This window comes from Diospyros lotus, chromosome 11 (assembly GCF_014633365.1).
Source record: "Diospyros lotus cultivar Yz01 chromosome 11, ASM1463336v1, whole genome shotgun sequence".
Classification (NCBI taxonomy): Eukaryota; Viridiplantae; Streptophyta; class Magnoliopsida; order Ericales; family Ebenaceae; genus Diospyros; species Diospyros lotus.
The window spans coordinates 28,630,663-28,647,298 of NC_068348.1; the positions used below are offsets into that span (position 1 = coordinate 28,630,663).

The 16,636-nt window shown below is 37.3% G+C and overlaps 2 protein-coding genes across 3 annotated transcripts; one reads left to right on the top strand and one right to left on the bottom strand.

The window, feature by feature from the left end:
• Nucleotides 1-1,019: 1,019 nt before the first annotated feature.
• On the bottom strand, nucleotides 1,020-5,604 carry LOC127812530 (uncharacterized). Its single transcript, XM_052352940.1, has 5 exons — nucleotides 4,691-5,604; nucleotides 3,558-3,610; nucleotides 3,103-3,269; nucleotides 2,868-3,019; nucleotides 1,020-1,779 (listed from the first exon to the last, which is right to left on the bottom strand). The coding sequence occupies exons 1-5, from the start codon at nucleotides 5,484-5,486 to the stop codon at nucleotides 1,346-1,348; spliced, it is 1,602 nt and encodes a 533-aa protein (XP_052208900.1). The 5' UTR covers nucleotides 5,487-5,604; the 3' UTR covers nucleotides 1,020-1,345.
• Nucleotides 5,605-8,585: 2,981 nt separating this feature from the next.
• Nucleotides 8,586-16,040, top strand: LOC127812886 (uncharacterized). 2 transcript variants are annotated; one of them, XM_052353430.1, is made up of 6 exons: nucleotides 8,586-9,004; nucleotides 9,811-10,100; nucleotides 10,291-10,383; nucleotides 10,474-10,545; nucleotides 10,756-10,872; nucleotides 14,648-16,040. In XM_052353430.1, exons 1-6 carry the CDS (start codon nucleotides 8,680-8,682, stop codon nucleotides 15,824-15,826), a joined length of 2,076 nt encoding a protein of 691 aa, XP_052209390.1. In that variant the 5' UTR covers nucleotides 8,586-8,679; the 3' UTR covers nucleotides 15,827-16,040. The 2 variants fall into 2 exon arrangements, with proteins under 2 accessions (XP_052209390.1, XP_052209391.1); XM_052353431.1 differs by having other exon boundaries at nucleotides 8,586-8,977.
• The last annotated feature ends 596 nt before the right edge of the window (nucleotides 16,041-16,636 follow it).

The following is a 16,636-nucleotide window of genomic DNA, read 5'->3' on the forward strand; positions in this document are numbered from 1 at the left end:
AGAGGTCAAAGTTGACAAATAAAATAGTATCTATATTTTTTAAGTCATCTGTTTTGAATTTTCAAGTAGAGACATCAAATATGAGTTTGACACATTTTTAAACTCAAAAGTATTTGGGAAATGCCTTTTAGAGAATCTCCCAAAGGTATCTCGAGAGACTTTCGAGAGAGTTTTCGGAAAATAATGGACTTTTATTTTTTGGCCTTATCTTGAAATTACATATCAATTATTTTTATCTAAAAGTGAACTCAATTAGATAAATTTTTAGTTGGTAAATAATTCCATTTCAGTCCAACATTCTAAAGGGTGACCCCAAATGTTGTTACCACCACATTTTATGTCATTTAACATAGATGATACTGTAAAATTATCCTTCTTTTTATCAAAATCTGACTGCATGTTTATATTTTAAGCATCAAATCTTAATTTTACAAATGACATATTCATTATTTTTTTCAAAATTTTGCATCATTAATTAATTCAAGATATTTGATTTTTGGGGAAACAACTTTCATCTTTTAAGTTTTACGGTAATGCCATCCATACTAGCTTTTATTTTTTTCCCACTAAATTTACATTCTAAATTTGATTTTTCAATTTGTTTAAGTTTTAAAATTTATATTTTAAAGTAATCATAATATTTACACATTCTTTTGTTTCATTCACTATATTATTTATACATTGCTTATAATTTGAAAAAATTTAAAAGCAGAATACATAATAATCAACTTTAAATGGATCTTAAAATTAAGTTTATTCAAATGGCAGGCAAAATAGAAATTTTGTGTAAGCAATAAAGGTCAACAAAGGAGAAGAGATGGAGCCAACATTAAAGGACCTCCATGTCAATGGATTAAACTTCAAGACAAATCTCTACCAATTCTTCAAACTCTTTTGAGATGTAAATGTCTGTACCAAAAAACTCATTTAACTTAAATTTCACATCAAATAGAGGGGCACACTGCACACACACCGTTCAAATCAAGATATCCAAATCTCAAATAAACGATCTCATCAATGATCAAGTGCGAAGAGATTGCTTCTATAACTTGAACTCTTAATAGAGGTAGCTACTAATATTGAAGATTAAAATGCGATCAGTGTAATAGAATAATGGTAGAACAAAGGTTGTACAAAATCATAGACACAATTTGTGCTTGTGCATGCATTTGTGAACCTAGCTATAACAAATATGAGGGTAGCCTAATACCTGCTGCATTTCTATATGCTTCTGCATAAACATCTACCTCCTATGGACAAAACAAGCTGGCTTTGATATCCAGCCCATGACTACTACGACTTACCCAGGCTCACAGCACGCCCATCCCCACAATCTGGTGTGTACTCAAACCATGGATTGAAGTTTAATCTCATCCCTGCAGTTGAAATTATCATCACGATGAGGCAAACATGTATCACCGACTGAATTGTCACCGGGATCAAACTTGGCAAGCTTATACCGTACTTCCCCTTCATCGGGTCTTCCTTCTTGGCGTTTTCTACTTTTACCGTCGTCTGTTGGGTGTCCAGCGCAACCAGTGGGAAGAAATGGATCATTGAACCAATCAACCATCTCCTGGTCCTCTTCAGCTTCGTTTTGTGCCATCCAATTATTTTCAGTGAAGAAGAAAAAGCTACAGTTTGTTTTACCAGAATCAGGCTTGGATTTTAACTTCTCATGCCCTGTTTTGGATTTCCAAGTCACTTCTTTAGCATAGAGTTGCAAACTCTCATTGTCAAATACTCTAACCCCTCGATCTGCAAGGATCAGCAACCACCCTGTAAAGGAAACCAACTTCGTTTAACATGCAAAGGCTCACTTGCACGTGAGAAAGAAACCATCATGCAAGACCTTGTTACTTGTTTAAGAGCAAAAAACTACAAAAAAGAAGGTTCTGACATCATTTCTCTACATCGTGGAACAATTGACCTCTGAACAATTGGTTAGTATGACGAGTATATGGCAGCAAGAGTTGATTTTTAAGACAAAAACACTTAGGTGACTTGTCATATTGTACCACATGTCGATATTGACACTCAACAGAACTTTTGAATCTGTGCCAGAAACTCGTCCAAACAACTCCTGTTATTTCTAACTTTTCTAGAATTGGAATATGTTGGCACCAAAGTAATTGGACCTACATTACAAGTCCAAACAAGACCTGTTATTTCTAGAACTTTTGCAAACATGTTTGCACCAAAGTAATTGGACCTACATTACAAGTTTAAAAGGACAAATTGGAAATCAATGATAAAATACAAACCAGTGTGCAATTTGTAGGTATATTAGTCCTTGGGAAATCCTTAATGCACAAAGCTCCTTGCTTTGCAAGAGGCAGGGAATGGTTGCATTTGTATGTATACCTTTTTGCAAAGAAACTATTTTCACAACGCAAACTCACGGTGATCATCCTAACTGTTCTTGCTCTCTATATTAGTCTTTCCTCTGAAATATTCAATTTGAAGAATTTTGAGAACTAAAAACTTTTTAACTCCTTTATGAACAGACATTTAATGGATATTAGGAATTTCTTTTATGCTTATTTCCTATTATGTAAAATTTGAAAAATTAATTTATTTATATTTTGACAAGATAAATTATGAATGTAATTGTAACCAAAAAACTGAAAAAATAGTTCTTATTTTGCTATATACATATAACATATATATTTATTTATTACATATGTATTCTCTGCATTGTTTCTTAACTCTCTCTGAAAATTGTCGTGTTGTATATCATGCCATGATCACATGTCAATATCTATGATTATGCTCCTTAGTTCCACAATACAACAGTGCATGTAAGATTTGCAACCGCAAGAACCAGTATTACTATAAAGGCAATGTGTAGACATGGGACAACTCACTGATAAGAGCTTTGGGAGTGGAAATAGTTGGTCCACTAATTTTCTCGGCCAGGTGTGTTTGATTCATTATCCACTTAATTAATTGATTCGGCAAGGAAGATCTGGAGAAGGCATCTATGTAAGAAATGGCTCTGTTCTGGTCACCACGTACCCTGAGGCAATACAATTCAGGATTTTATCAAGCAGCACATTTTCAAATGCAAATTTTGCAGATCAGACATTTATTTTCCTATACCTGGCAAACTGAACAGCTTTGTCTGCAACTAGCAACCACATCAGAGCAAAATTTTTCAAGTAGTCACTGGGTAGTGCAGGCCACACTTGAGATTTTAGAAATGGATCCTGTACCAATATGATGCCATCATACAGCACTTCCTGAAGCAAAACTTCATCCTCAGAACTCTGCAGCAACAGAACATTTCTATCAGTGGGACTATTTTTCTCTCCATATGCTCCAAATAAACATAGTCTTTACACCCCCTAGCAGATATTAAGGGAAGAGAAGGGAAAAATATTTTACTTAGATTTTTTGACACCATATGTTTGACAGCCAATTGACCAACTAACGAAATGCAACTAAATGATTAAAGTGATGAAGTAGGATGTAAGATTTTAGTGAATGGCTTTTTGACTCGATGAAATTAATAGAGTTTTGGTAGAAATGTAAGGCAAAGGCATAGACATACTGACCACTAGAGTTGTGACGGGCAAACTTGGCTCCATAAGAATTCTGAGAAGCATATCTGAGAAGAAGCACGAGGAAATCAGGAAGCGTTCATATTAAACATCCAAAATATACCCCTAGGGTTGGCATGGTAATAAAGGTCTATAGTGGCCGTTTTCTGCCACCAAGGACAGAACCTTTATGTGTGCCAACTTAGTACACGTGGTTTATGGGCTATTGTATTATACACCCAATAAGTTTACCCAGTGTGCATTTGAAGACTAATGGCTACAGGTTTCCCACCATCATAAAAAATTTAAAAACAACACAGATATATAAATAATAATTTATGGATCCGGTAACTATAGCACTCAATAGAAACTAATATTTGGCTTGATGAACATCAAAACACTGCCCAGCACTGAACCATGAACCTTTGCTTAACTGATAGTGGAGCAACACAATCTTCTAAGGGAATCTTGAAAAAAAATTAATAAATCAAAACTGCAAGAACTTTTCATTTCTGTGAATATGGTAGCGAGCAAAAATAATAATGACCAAGAAACCAGCTCATATAGCTGTTTGCAGCATGTTACGTGGACACTGTAGGATGAAATTAGGGTTCAAATGGCCTGTCCATACTGCAATTTCACATTTTGCTATATGTGCAAAGCTTCAGCTGGCTTTCTATAGTAAAAGGGATACCGGACCGAAACAAATTTCAATTGAGAAAGCTGGGAATTCATAATTAAATGTCCTTGAAACTAATGATGAGAAAATGTAAGCAAGAACATAGCACATGGCTCCCGCAGATAGTGATACAGGATTTCTCTGTTGAAAATGGGGCCCTACTTGCAATTATGTGCATGGATTCAATCAAGACAGTTATGCGATAAAAAGGAAAACATTTCTAGCAATCAATCACTATAGTGTCACTCCTAGTCATGAAACTTGCATCCTCTTTTCCTTCCACCAGTAACACCACACCTAATACTCGATCATGCAACTAGGTTTCATATCTTGTATATTGAAAACTTTCACTTATCTCGGGTCTCCCTCGTGTTCCACAAAACATATATTTTTTAAAAAATTTGATAGTGCAAGTTGAAAACTTCATAACAGGTAAGTTAATATTCCACCATACAAGAACTATTCTCACCAAAGAAATAACAACTCTGAAACCCTGCTATAGTTTGAACAGCCCAGTGCTGCATATCCTTCTTCAACTCTGTTCTTGAAATGCTCGAACCAAAGTTCAAACACAGCCTCAGCAAGAAAGCCTCAATCATGACAATCCCTGCTATGTAACCAATTCCACACCCTCCTCTAAGCCCACTGCAAAGCTGACCGCTAACGAGCGGAAAAAACACTCTCAAATCATCCCCAGATTCGCATCTCTCTCCAACTCCGTCAACCGTCCAAACCCGAACCAAATCCGCAAAACCAGCCGTCAATCCATCTGCCCCATCTTTTGGTCCCTCGAAACAGTTCGAGCAGCACATGCTTATGTAACTACAAATCCGTTCCACCAAACCATCAATCTCTCTGTTCAAGCACAAGCCATTCTTCGAACAATAAACCACAATGTCATACAGCCGGTACACAGCAGGAGCCAGCAAGGCGACACTCTTCAACCGGCTTACAGCCGGACTCGAACACGAAACCAGCAAGTGAAACAAGTCCTTTGCAGCCCACAACATCCGAGCAACTTTCTTCGAAGGCTCTTCAGCAATCAACTTCGCAGAGCTGTGAAATGTCACCGCAGCGTAGAACCAGGTGATCTCGAGAGGCGGATCGTCCATTGTCTGCACCAATCGGCAAAAAATCGAACTCAGCTCCGAGAAATCGGTCGAGCCCTTGCTGTACTCGGCTAGAAAGTGAGTGATTGACTCTCCGAGCATGAGCTCGTAATTGTGGCCCAGCAGCTTCGGGCGGTCGATCGGCCGGCCGTTCATGATCGGCGGCTTGGAAAATTGAAGAGAATCGGACCCGAACCGGTGCTGAATTGAGGGACTACTATTAACTCTTGGGGAGGTTTCGGTTTAGCGGTAAGATCAAAACCCTAGTTTTTCGATTTTGTAATGGGGGAGTACATGGAAAGTGAACCCGTGTGGGCCCCTTTGTAACGGGCAACATTTTGAATTTGGTTCGCCACAACAAATATTATTTAAAATAAATATTTCCTTTTGCTCGTTATTAATTCAATAATTCATCGGTACTATCATTCTTTGATTCTCTAGTCTAGTGCTATTTATTTTATTAAATTAAATGTGTAAATTGTGTTAAATATTTTATTTTTAAAATATTTTTTTTATATCTCACTTAAAATTTAACTATATTAATAATATTTAAATTTATGACTAAGGATAATACTAGAGAGCCAGACGGGTGTATCGACAGCCTTACAGAAGGCATTTAAAATTTTTAATTTTAATTTTATTCGTGCGACCCAAGGATAATACTAGAGAGCCAGATGGCTCTACCGACAACCTTACAGAAGACATTTAAAATTTTTAATTTTAATTTCATTCGTGTGGTCCAATGTCTGGTTTAACACCCACTATTTTCTCTTTCTCCCTTTCCTATCACTCACATACCTTCTTTCTCTTTTTTCTCCATTGCATCTACTCCACTCCTTTCTCCTCCCCTCTCTCTGTGTGTGTTTCATCTGCTACTATTCTTCTAGTCCATTTGTCGTCTTTAGCCTCCAATGCAGCCATCGTCGTTACGGTTCACCGCCACCATCAGTATTTCTGGTCATCGTTCGGTAAGGCTGCAACCTCCATTGTTATTTCTCTTCCCCTACTCTCTCTTTCTCCTTCCCCCCATCTCTCTCTTCTCATTGTCACTGTTGTTTATCGCTGTTGAAGCCATTGCCATCAACACTTCTTCTCGGCATTTGCCTCTAGTGCTGCTTTCATCCCTGTTATAGCCGCATCCTCTGTCGTTTGCCACCATCAACGCTTTTGGTTGCCGATGTCTCTCTCTCTTTGGGTCTTCTCGTTCTGGCCGACGGCTTCTCCTCTCCTATCGTCGTTCGCTGCTATTGCTCATCGTTTGTTGAAAATGTATATTCTAATTTGAATATGTAAATATATACAAATTAATTTTATATATTACATAAAAGATTTACATTTGATACACCTGCAAATTTTTGAAAAATTTATATGAAACGAAAATGCAAACGTGGGCCGAAAACACCTAATAAAGTAGCCGAAAATCCAAGGAAATTAAATTAAATAAAATAAAAATAGCAAAAAGGCAAAAAAGCCAAATTGGGGGCCAGCCGCAATTTTGTTTTATTTTTTAAATTATTAAATAAAAATTAAACTATAAATTATAATATTAATTTTTAATAAAAATATATTCATATTCATCACAATATATTATATTTTTTTCCTTATCATTCATACAAAATATAAAATTTTATGATTGTAACTATGTTATGTATAAATAATTATATATATATTCTTATGTTATTATTTATTTACATTACTTTAATTAAAAAGTTAAAAATTGTATGTAAAATTGTATAAAATTATCACATTTCACAAAAATCAACAATTATATGTAAAATTATACAAAATTATAATATCATATTTTACGTTTATATAAATAATACAACTAGATAATATCATAAAACTATACCTTAACCTAAAATATATTTATTTGTCACTGTTTAAATTATATTTTTGTTTAAACAAATATATTTTAATAAATATATTATATATGTGTTAATTTTAAATTTTTAAAACTTAAAAATAAAATGATCAATCCATAAACCGATGTTTTTATCATTTATGATAGATGTTTTTATTATTTATGATAGATTAAAAATGTGTATTTTTTAATCAAAATTTTAAAAATATTAAGTGGAATATATTGAAAAATAAATACAACTTCCAGATTGAAGAACAGTAGGAAATGGCAATGAGAGAGAGAGAGAAGACCCAGAAAAAGAGGTGTCGGCAATCAGAAGCGTTGATGGCGACAAATGACAGAGGAGGCAGTTGTAATAGGGATGAAAGCAGCACTAGAGGCGAACGCCGAGAAGAAGCGTTGATGGCAACGGCTTCAACGGCGGTGAATGATGACGAGAATGAGAAGAGAAAGATGAGGGGAAGAGAGGTGGGGGGAAGGAGAAAGAGAGAGCAGGGGAAGAGACATAACGATGGAGGCTACAATCTTACCGAATGACGACCAGAAGTGTTGATGGTGGCGGCGAACCACAGCGGATGTGGCTGCATTAGAGGCTAACAACAGCGAAAGGACTAGAAGGAAAGTAGTAGACGAAACAGAGAAAGAGAAGGGAGGAGAAAGGAGAAGATGGAGTAGATGCAATGGAGAAAAGAGAAAAAGAGGGTATCTGAGTGATAGAAAGGGAGAGAGAGAAAATAGTGGGCGGTAAACTAGACATTGGGCCACGCGAATAAAATTAAAATTAAAAATTTTAAATGTCTTTTGTAAGGCTATCGGTAGAGTCGTTTGGCTCTCTAGTATTATCCTATGACTAGGGATGTGTAAAATGTACTTTAAATTGATAATTATATATAGTGTAAAATGTATTATATATTTGTGTGTGTTTGGTAAAATAAAAGTTTAGAAGAATATACTTTAATTTTAAATAAATAGATTAAAAAAATATTTTTTGTAATGAATTTAATAAATAATATTTATAAATGTATATTTAAATAATTAAATTGACTTTTAAATAATAATTTTGACCTCAAAAAATATTAAACGAAAAAATTTAATATTTAATAAGTATAATAAAAAGAAAATACACAATATATATAATAACTAATAGGAACTTTAAAAGTTGATTAATATTCATTTTAACATTAATGATTAATATTTTAATAAATTTTGATGTATCTAACTAGGTTTAAATAGAAACAACGCACCTAAAAAAAAATAGGTTCCAATAAATTGCGTTAAAAGAGTACTGTGATTTAGATTATGGAGGATAGCAACGCAACTGGTCCAAACACCATATTCCACGGGTCGGGTCCCGATACAGTTAGGCGAACTAGGGTATAAAATCACCACCACCGCTCGCAGCATTCAGTTCTCGACGCGCTTTTTTATCTGTTAGGGTTTTCGCAACTCTCTCTCTCTCTCTCTCTCTCCGGCGGGCGCGAAGCACAGATGGCGGACGAGGCTCAGTACGCATCGCCCACAGACTCCTCGTTAGGCAGCAAGCGCAAGTACGAGGACGAGACAGCGCCCTCTGGCCCTCGTAGGCCCACTGGCTTCTCGGCTCCCGTCGCGTCGCAGTCACCAGACTCCGCCAACGCGCCTTCATACAACAGCGTTCCTCCTCCTGTCGACGACATCCAGCTCGCCAAGCAGCGCGCCCAGGAGATCGCTGCTCGACTCTTCAACAGCGCCGAGGCAAAGCGCCCTAGGGTTGACAATGGCGCTACAGGCTTCGATTCCGCGGACAGTAAGGGTTTCGGCTCTGTCCTGGATGGTATTTCTTTGGTGTCATTTATGTTTTAGATTTAACTATTTTGAAATGCTTAATTTACACTGTCTTGGCTTTATTGGTTTGGATACGGATGGTAGATAGGGTATTTTTGCGTCCAGTTGCTGATTCTGATGCTTCTTGTTTAGTTTGGGACATTTTTCATAGGGTTTCATGTCTACAGGGTTTAGACAAGGAGAACAACATGACAGAAAAAAGCCAACGAGGGAATTGTAGCCAGATTTATTTGCATACTCGTTTTTGGTCGCGCTAGAAAACGAGAAGAAGTTGAATAAATGTTTGTCCGAGTATTCATTTGTTTAAGGATCTCCCCAATATTCAGTTCTTAATTTGGGTATCTATCAGTGGGTATACCGTATATCTAACATCAGCAACAACAACAATTATCAGGGGCCTTTATCTCACTAAGTGGGGTTGGCTACAAGCATTCTAGTTCTCCTCTCATTTCAATGGGAATATCCTGTGGACGGACATTATACCCTCTTAAGTCCATTAAATCAGTGGGTAGTACGAGTTAGGTTGTTCCCTTCCCTTTTTTCAATGGGGGTAAAAAAATCACGATTTCTGTTAATGACTTGATGGTGGTTGCATCTTTATTTCATTTTTCTCTTTTCTACTAGTTGCTAGTTGACATAAGTGGATACAGAGCTTAAATTCAACACCTATTATCTGATTTCTGTATTGATTTTTTTCACTTTTCATGTTCTAGTGAGAATATTACAGCTTGATTTTCCCATTGGGTCCTCTGAAAGTTAGCTAATGTACTGAGTTGCTGAATTTTTTAAATGCAGATGCTGGACAGAAGCCTCTCCTGTCAAGTGTGACTCCCTCATCAATGCCTGCTGCATATGGTTACCAGGGAACAAGCAAAAGGATTGAAATACCGAATGGGAGGGTCGGTGTCATTATTGGGAAGGCTGGAGAAACTATCAAGTACCTTCAGCATCAATCTGGAGCCAAGATTCAAGTCACTAGGGATATGGATGCAGACCCTAATTCCCCCACGAGGACAGTTGAACTTATGGGTACTCCAGATCAAATAACCAAAGCTGAGCAGTTGATACAAGATGTACTTTCTGAGGTACCATGGTTTAGTAGCAAATCAGTGTATTTTACTCCTTTTTATTTTCCCCAAACTCTTTTTCTTTTAATAAGGGTATGGGTTGAATGTCTTTGATTCAATTGAAGCTTGCACTTGTTGTGTGGTTGAAATGTATACACGATAATAAGCTGAATTGTGTTTTAACCAAACCTTTTGATGTTTGAGACAGGCTGAAGCTGGGGGATCAGGAACTGTTACTCGGAGATTAAGCGGACAGCAATATGGCGCTGAGCATTTTGAAATGAAAATTCCCAACAACAAGGTAAACTGGCATATTAATTTGGAGTTGCTAATTGTCCGTCACAATTAAAATCCTGGATGGACTGTTATTTTGATACCTGTATGTGTTCAGGTTGGTCTTGTAATTGGAAAAGGAGGTGAGACCATAAAGAATATGCAAGCCAGCTCAGGGGCTCGTATTCAGGTCTGTTATTAAATGTTGCACATGTTGTTTTTCTGTTGATTCTATAACTAGTTCCACACAATCTCATGGCTTTTTTCTTTCTGTTAGATTTTGGTTCTTTAGTCTCATGGCATTAATTATTTTCCTTGTCACGTAAAATTCAGTGTATGAGGTTCCATTTTAATTGTTGGCTCGATGATAATTATTTTCCTTCTCATTAATTTGACACAGGTGATTCCGCTGCACCTTCCCCCAGGTGACACATCGATGGAGAGGACAGTACATATAGATGGGACCAGTGAACAGATTGAGGCTGCAAAACAGTTGGTCAATGAAGTTACCAGTGAGGTATGTTTGGTTGTTTTGTATTCTTGCAGATGCAGTCTATTCAACCTCGAGTTTGCTTTTTTGCTTGTTCATTATAGTTTTAACTAGAAGCTAGGTTCTGAAGGCAAGCAACGTGTCCTCTCTATGTTATTTGTCAGTATATAACTAGAATTGGAAGATCAGCCTTGCTTAAAGGATCCATATATAGCCCTTCTGGTTCAGCATGCTCTAGGTTATTAATGGTATTCGGAATTGTTTTTTTCTTCTTGACAATTCCACGATTTGTTGTTTAAAAATTAAATGTCAATTGCCAAAAAATAGTATTTAAATAGTGTTTATAATTTAGTTACATGATGCTTTTCAAAAGCATCTATTTGGGTTTATTTATCTGTTGGTGACAATTCTTAATCAAAACCAAAATTCTCTCAGTAATTTATTCAAATGATTATATTAAATGTATGTATAATTAAAAATGGTCATCAATCCTTGCTTTCTGAAAATATAGCTTGTGCTCTATCTCATGGGAAAATGGTTCTCTTTTGGAGCTTTGATATTATTTTGCAAAAATTTCTCACATTCTTTCCTTTTGTTCTATTTCCTCTTTGTTTGAATATTATCCTTCAATTATGCAATGGATATTCTTTCGGGCTTGCTGGCCGTACTATCAAGTGAGATAGTTTTGACTCAAAGCGTAGCAGTTTAGTTCTTTTTTTTTTTTTAAATCTTTAGTCAATATCTTTTGATGGCACTTCATTGTTGTTTTCCTTCTATTTTTTCTTCCTGCAATTATGTTTGGTATTTGAAGTTCTGCTGTGTTTTTCTGTTGCTATTTGCTAAGCTTCATTAAGTATAATTAGTTAGCATTAGGATTAGGGGGTTATTGTTTGTATCATTGATTTCCACGTGGTTTGATATATTTCATGTTAACTCTTTGACATGTTGTGTTTTAAGTCTGTAGATTTTGTTTGGCACATCAAGATTCTACTCCATTTTTGTGTATTTTGACTTCTCAAATTAAAGAAGTTGTTAGTTGTGCATGTTATTGGATTAGATTCCTCCTATGAATGACACTCCTTGGAATTGGGGCTTCATGCATTTGCAGTTGCCACAGTAGTATATGGACATGTGACTTGGCATGCATCTTGGTGCGCCTTGTTTCTCTTGTTTCAAGAGTGAAGTTGAAATCATATTTCTGCTTTATCAGATGATCTCACAGTTAATATTTTTTATGGTATATAACATTAACTGTTATTAATTTTGTAGAGAGCTTATAGCCTTTTGGTCTATGCTGACAAAAGTGGTAATCTTTGCAAGTCAGACTGGTTACATGTAGAGATGTTACTGGTTATCGGTTTTCTTTCCTATTCTGCTTTTAGGAAATGCTGAAGTCTCTAAATAGATGTGTAGAAATTGGTTGGTTTAAAGTTATTTTCTGGTGTACCAAAATGGCTTCTGGATGGTGGAATTTGACTTTTCTTTGTTCTTATTCCTTTGTGAGAGGTGCTCTTAACCTCTTAATTGAGTCCTTGCCATCATTGGTAATTTGTTCAGCAGTATTCCTCTGTGCTCTTGATATTTGGAGTTCTCTTTGTGAATTTTGTGCAGGATGAGTATGACTGTTTTTTAAGTGCAGGTTTACCATTTGCAATTGGTTCAATAAGGTCTTTTTTATATTGGCGGGTGTTTAAGAAATGCAATCATCAGCAGTATTTGGTTTGGTTTCATATAGTCACCCCTTAACAATGGTGATAATTCATGATCATTTAAGATGTGTATCAAGTGCTATGGTGATTTTTTTGGATATTTAAGATATGAGGTAGGTTTCACCTAATTTCTTTTCTAATTAGGCAGTTAGGGCCTACACAAGTGGCTGTTGAGGATGCATGTGAATCAACTATTTGCCCATTCTGTTGAATCCAAGTGAATAACTTTTGGGATTGTCAGTTGTAGCCTCATGTCCTTTGACATATATCTCATTTCTGATGCTGTCATTGGGAACTATTGTAGGGTTAGTAGGTATTGGTGTATTGGTCACACCACCATGGAGTCCCTGAGGTATTCATTTCCTACGACATTGTTCTGGTATGGTTCTAAACTTTATATGCTGATAATTATATCTCAGTTGGCAAAGGGAAGCTAGGGGCTTATATTGTGGAGATAAAACTGGAAATTTTTGGAGAGAATGATGAACCTTTGAGAATATTTACGTTATTGTTCCCCTAAGAATATTATATTATGTTTTTTAGGCATTTTATAGAGATTACTTTAAGCATCTAAGCAACTAAGCTGCTTGCATGTCGAAAGAAAGTGCAAGTACCTTTTTAGGTCAATTTAATGATGTTTGATTTGATATTGAACTTGAAGACAGTTAATTTACATTTTTGATGGGTACATGGAGTTTACTAATATATTTTTTTATTTGGGTTTGGATAATATTTTAGAACTTCCCTCATTGTGAAATAAGCTCCAAGCAATACCATGAGTACCATGTAATTGCAACTAATTTTTGAATTCTTAAAAGCTTGAACTGCTGTTGGTCGTCTGGTGGTTAGTTCCAGTTACTATAGTTTGAATTTCACGTGTTATATAAAGATACCTTTGCTTCCATTTTTTCCTTAAATAACCTGTTTCAAGTCTGTCCTTTTGGAAGGGTAAGTTTTGACAAGGGCTTAGCTTTTGAGGTTTTTACGTCTCACTTATTATAGATATTTTCTGCTAGGTGTGCCTATCCAATGAATCATTCAGGCACCCAGGTAGTAGTTCTTTTATCAGTTGATGAGTTTGGGCATTTTGGCCATAATGAAGATATGAAACAACAATTATGCTGTGTTTTTCTGTTCCCTCTAGCTTGTAAAAATCTTATTCCAGATTTATGTCACACTTTGTCAACTTGTTCATTTCCTGAAAGTGTGGAAGCTTGTCATTTTTTTGCTTGTATTTGGTGGGGAACATTAGTGGGATAAAGGCTGGATATGTTGTTGTTGTTTATTTGGTGGGGAACATTAAGTGAAATTGATGGATGAACACTTCATAGGATCTTCAAATAGTGATCTTGCTTAAATCTTGATGATTGTTCAGTAAGCTTTTCCTCCAATTGTTTGTTAAGTCGGCTGATCTGTTAAAATTTGTTCTTATGTACTTAGGTATTAAGTGAGTTTTCTTAATTCATCCATGGAATGTTTGATGTTTGTAGTTTTTGGTGGCAACCCAATTGTATACAATATAATTCGTATTAGGGTGCTGTCATTGTAGTAGGTAATCAATGATATGTCAAGATGGTCTTATTATAGTATACAATCATTTCAGTTGTTTTTTGTTCTCTTTCTGGATTGGGCAGATACCAATGAGAATCCTTTTTGTTGTACAGTACATTAATGACATGTTTTGTGAGATATATCTTGGTATAGCAGTTGACTATAAAACCTGTTGCCTTTTGATGGCAATACGGTTTGTATTATCTCTGCTTTTTTGTGCAAACTTGTGTAGTTTTTGTATATTTTTTTGGTACCCATTCGCTTCAAATAGGGAGAGGATGGGCTTCTGCAGGAGTGACTCAATAATACAACAAACCATTACGGTATGTAGGTTCCCAAACCCCTCTTGATAAAATATGAATCGTGCATCCTTCTACACTGGTATTAATTTCTGACATGTTAATGTGCTGTTTATGATGATTTCTAGTTCTGCTCCTGTTCTATGGTGTTAAAGCATATGTATTCTGATTCTCTGCTTGTGTATTTTTCCAACAAGTTCTGTCAGGTTTACTCGGTTCATATGAAATATCTGTTTGCTGCAGAATCGTGCTAGAAATCCATCAATGACTGGAGGATATCCTCAGCATGGTTACCAAGCACGACCTCCAACTAGCTGGGCTTCTCCTGCTCCTCAAATGCAACAACCTGGTTATGGTTACACACAGCCGGGAGCATATCCTACCCAAGTACCACAATACATGTCTCAGCCACAATACCCTGGGTATCCTCAACAAACCTCTGGTGGTTATCCTACTGGCTGGGACCAGACAACTGGAGCACCAAATCAGCAGACTGGTCAGGGAGCTGGTTATGATTACTATAGCCAGCAGCCTCAGCAGCAGCAAGGATCTGGTGGTTCTTCAGGCCCTGCAGATAATACCAGTTATGGTTACAGTCAGCCACCAGTTTCTGGCTATAATCCACAAGGACAATCTTTTCCTCAAGGTGGCTATGGTGGATATGCAGCCCCAGTTCCACAACCTGGATATGGTCAGCCTCAGCCAAATCCTCAGGGTTATGATCAGCAGCAAGGGTACGCTTCTTATGGTAATGCAGCCAACCCAACCCCAGAGGGACTCACAGCTTATGCGGGAGCTCAGGGGGATTCCAATCAAGCACCTTCAAATGTTCAGTCATCGGCAGCAGGGCAACAAGGACAGAGTGGAACGCAGCAGCCAAGCCCCAACCCGGGTAGTTATCCACCTCAGGGCTCTGCCCAGCCAGGTTATGGAATTCCCACTTCCCAACCTGGTTATGGGACTCAACCGCCCTCCGGATATGGGCCCAACTATGCCCCACCTCAGGGTCAGAAACCTGCAGCCAATCAGTCGGTTTATGCGCAACCCCAACAATCACCCAGTGCTCAAGGAGGCTATGTGCAGCCTACTGCTCTGCAGGCTGGATATCCTCACTCTCAGCCCCCACCATTGCAAGCAGGTTATGCTCCACCTGATTCAGCTTCGCAGCGCCCTCCATTATCTGGTTATGGTGCTCCAACGGTTCAACCAGGGTATGGCACCCCGCCCTATGGTGTAGCTCCACTGCCTCAGCCAGGTTATGGGCAGCAGCAGCAGCAGCTGCCACCTTACAACAGTTCATATGGTGGTGGTTATTCTCAGTCTCCAGCTTATTCTACAGATGCCAATGCTGGGGGAAATGCAGCACCATCTTCTCAGAGTGGCCAAGCTAGCGGAGCTGCCAAAGCATCACCTCAGAGCTAATGGGTGGTAAGTGAATAATCTCGTCAACAGCAAATCTTATTTTGGTGCGTATTTTTGTTTGTGGACAAGGCTGTTAATTAGTTCATGCCAGGTTTTGTAGTTGTAATAGACATACAATTCTAGAATGATTTTAAGTTCCCTTTTATGGATATTAATTGTTTCTTGTCTGAACATGGATCGACTCTTTTATTAGTATTGTTGTTGTTGTTGTTGATTCTCTGCATCATACAACTTAGATTTTGGTGTTATCTCTACCATGGCCGGTAGCTGGCGCTGTTATCTCCACCTTAATAGAGGCACGATCGACATTGTTTCTACTTTCTATACCTTTTAGCTAGACCTGTTTGATAGTTGGTTCGACTGAACTATGTTGCGAGGAGTGGACAAGTCCGGGTGCATGGTGTAATTTTGTGAAGATTGATTGCAGTGCTAACTGCTAACAAAGTTTGATACTGTTTCTTACCCGGCGCTATGGAAGTATTCCGGTGCTCACAATCAATGCTGTTAGCATTGCACCATACACGATAAGTTTGGGACGACCCAGTTTGACGCTCATCTCAATCAGTACGAACCAAAGAGTGAATTGTATTTTGCTTTGAATCACAACCTGAATTGCATGTATCCTACGATATGATCCACAATATGAAAATTGGACCATGTTGGTTGACATCAATGATAAGTAGCGGTGATACTGATTAATGCCATTTTTACCTAATAATTTTTATTGGCTTGGTGAAAGGGTTAAGCTAGTGACAAGAGACTTTATTATGTGGAATAAACTTTGCTCAACTTTTGTCTAGCCCATGAGGG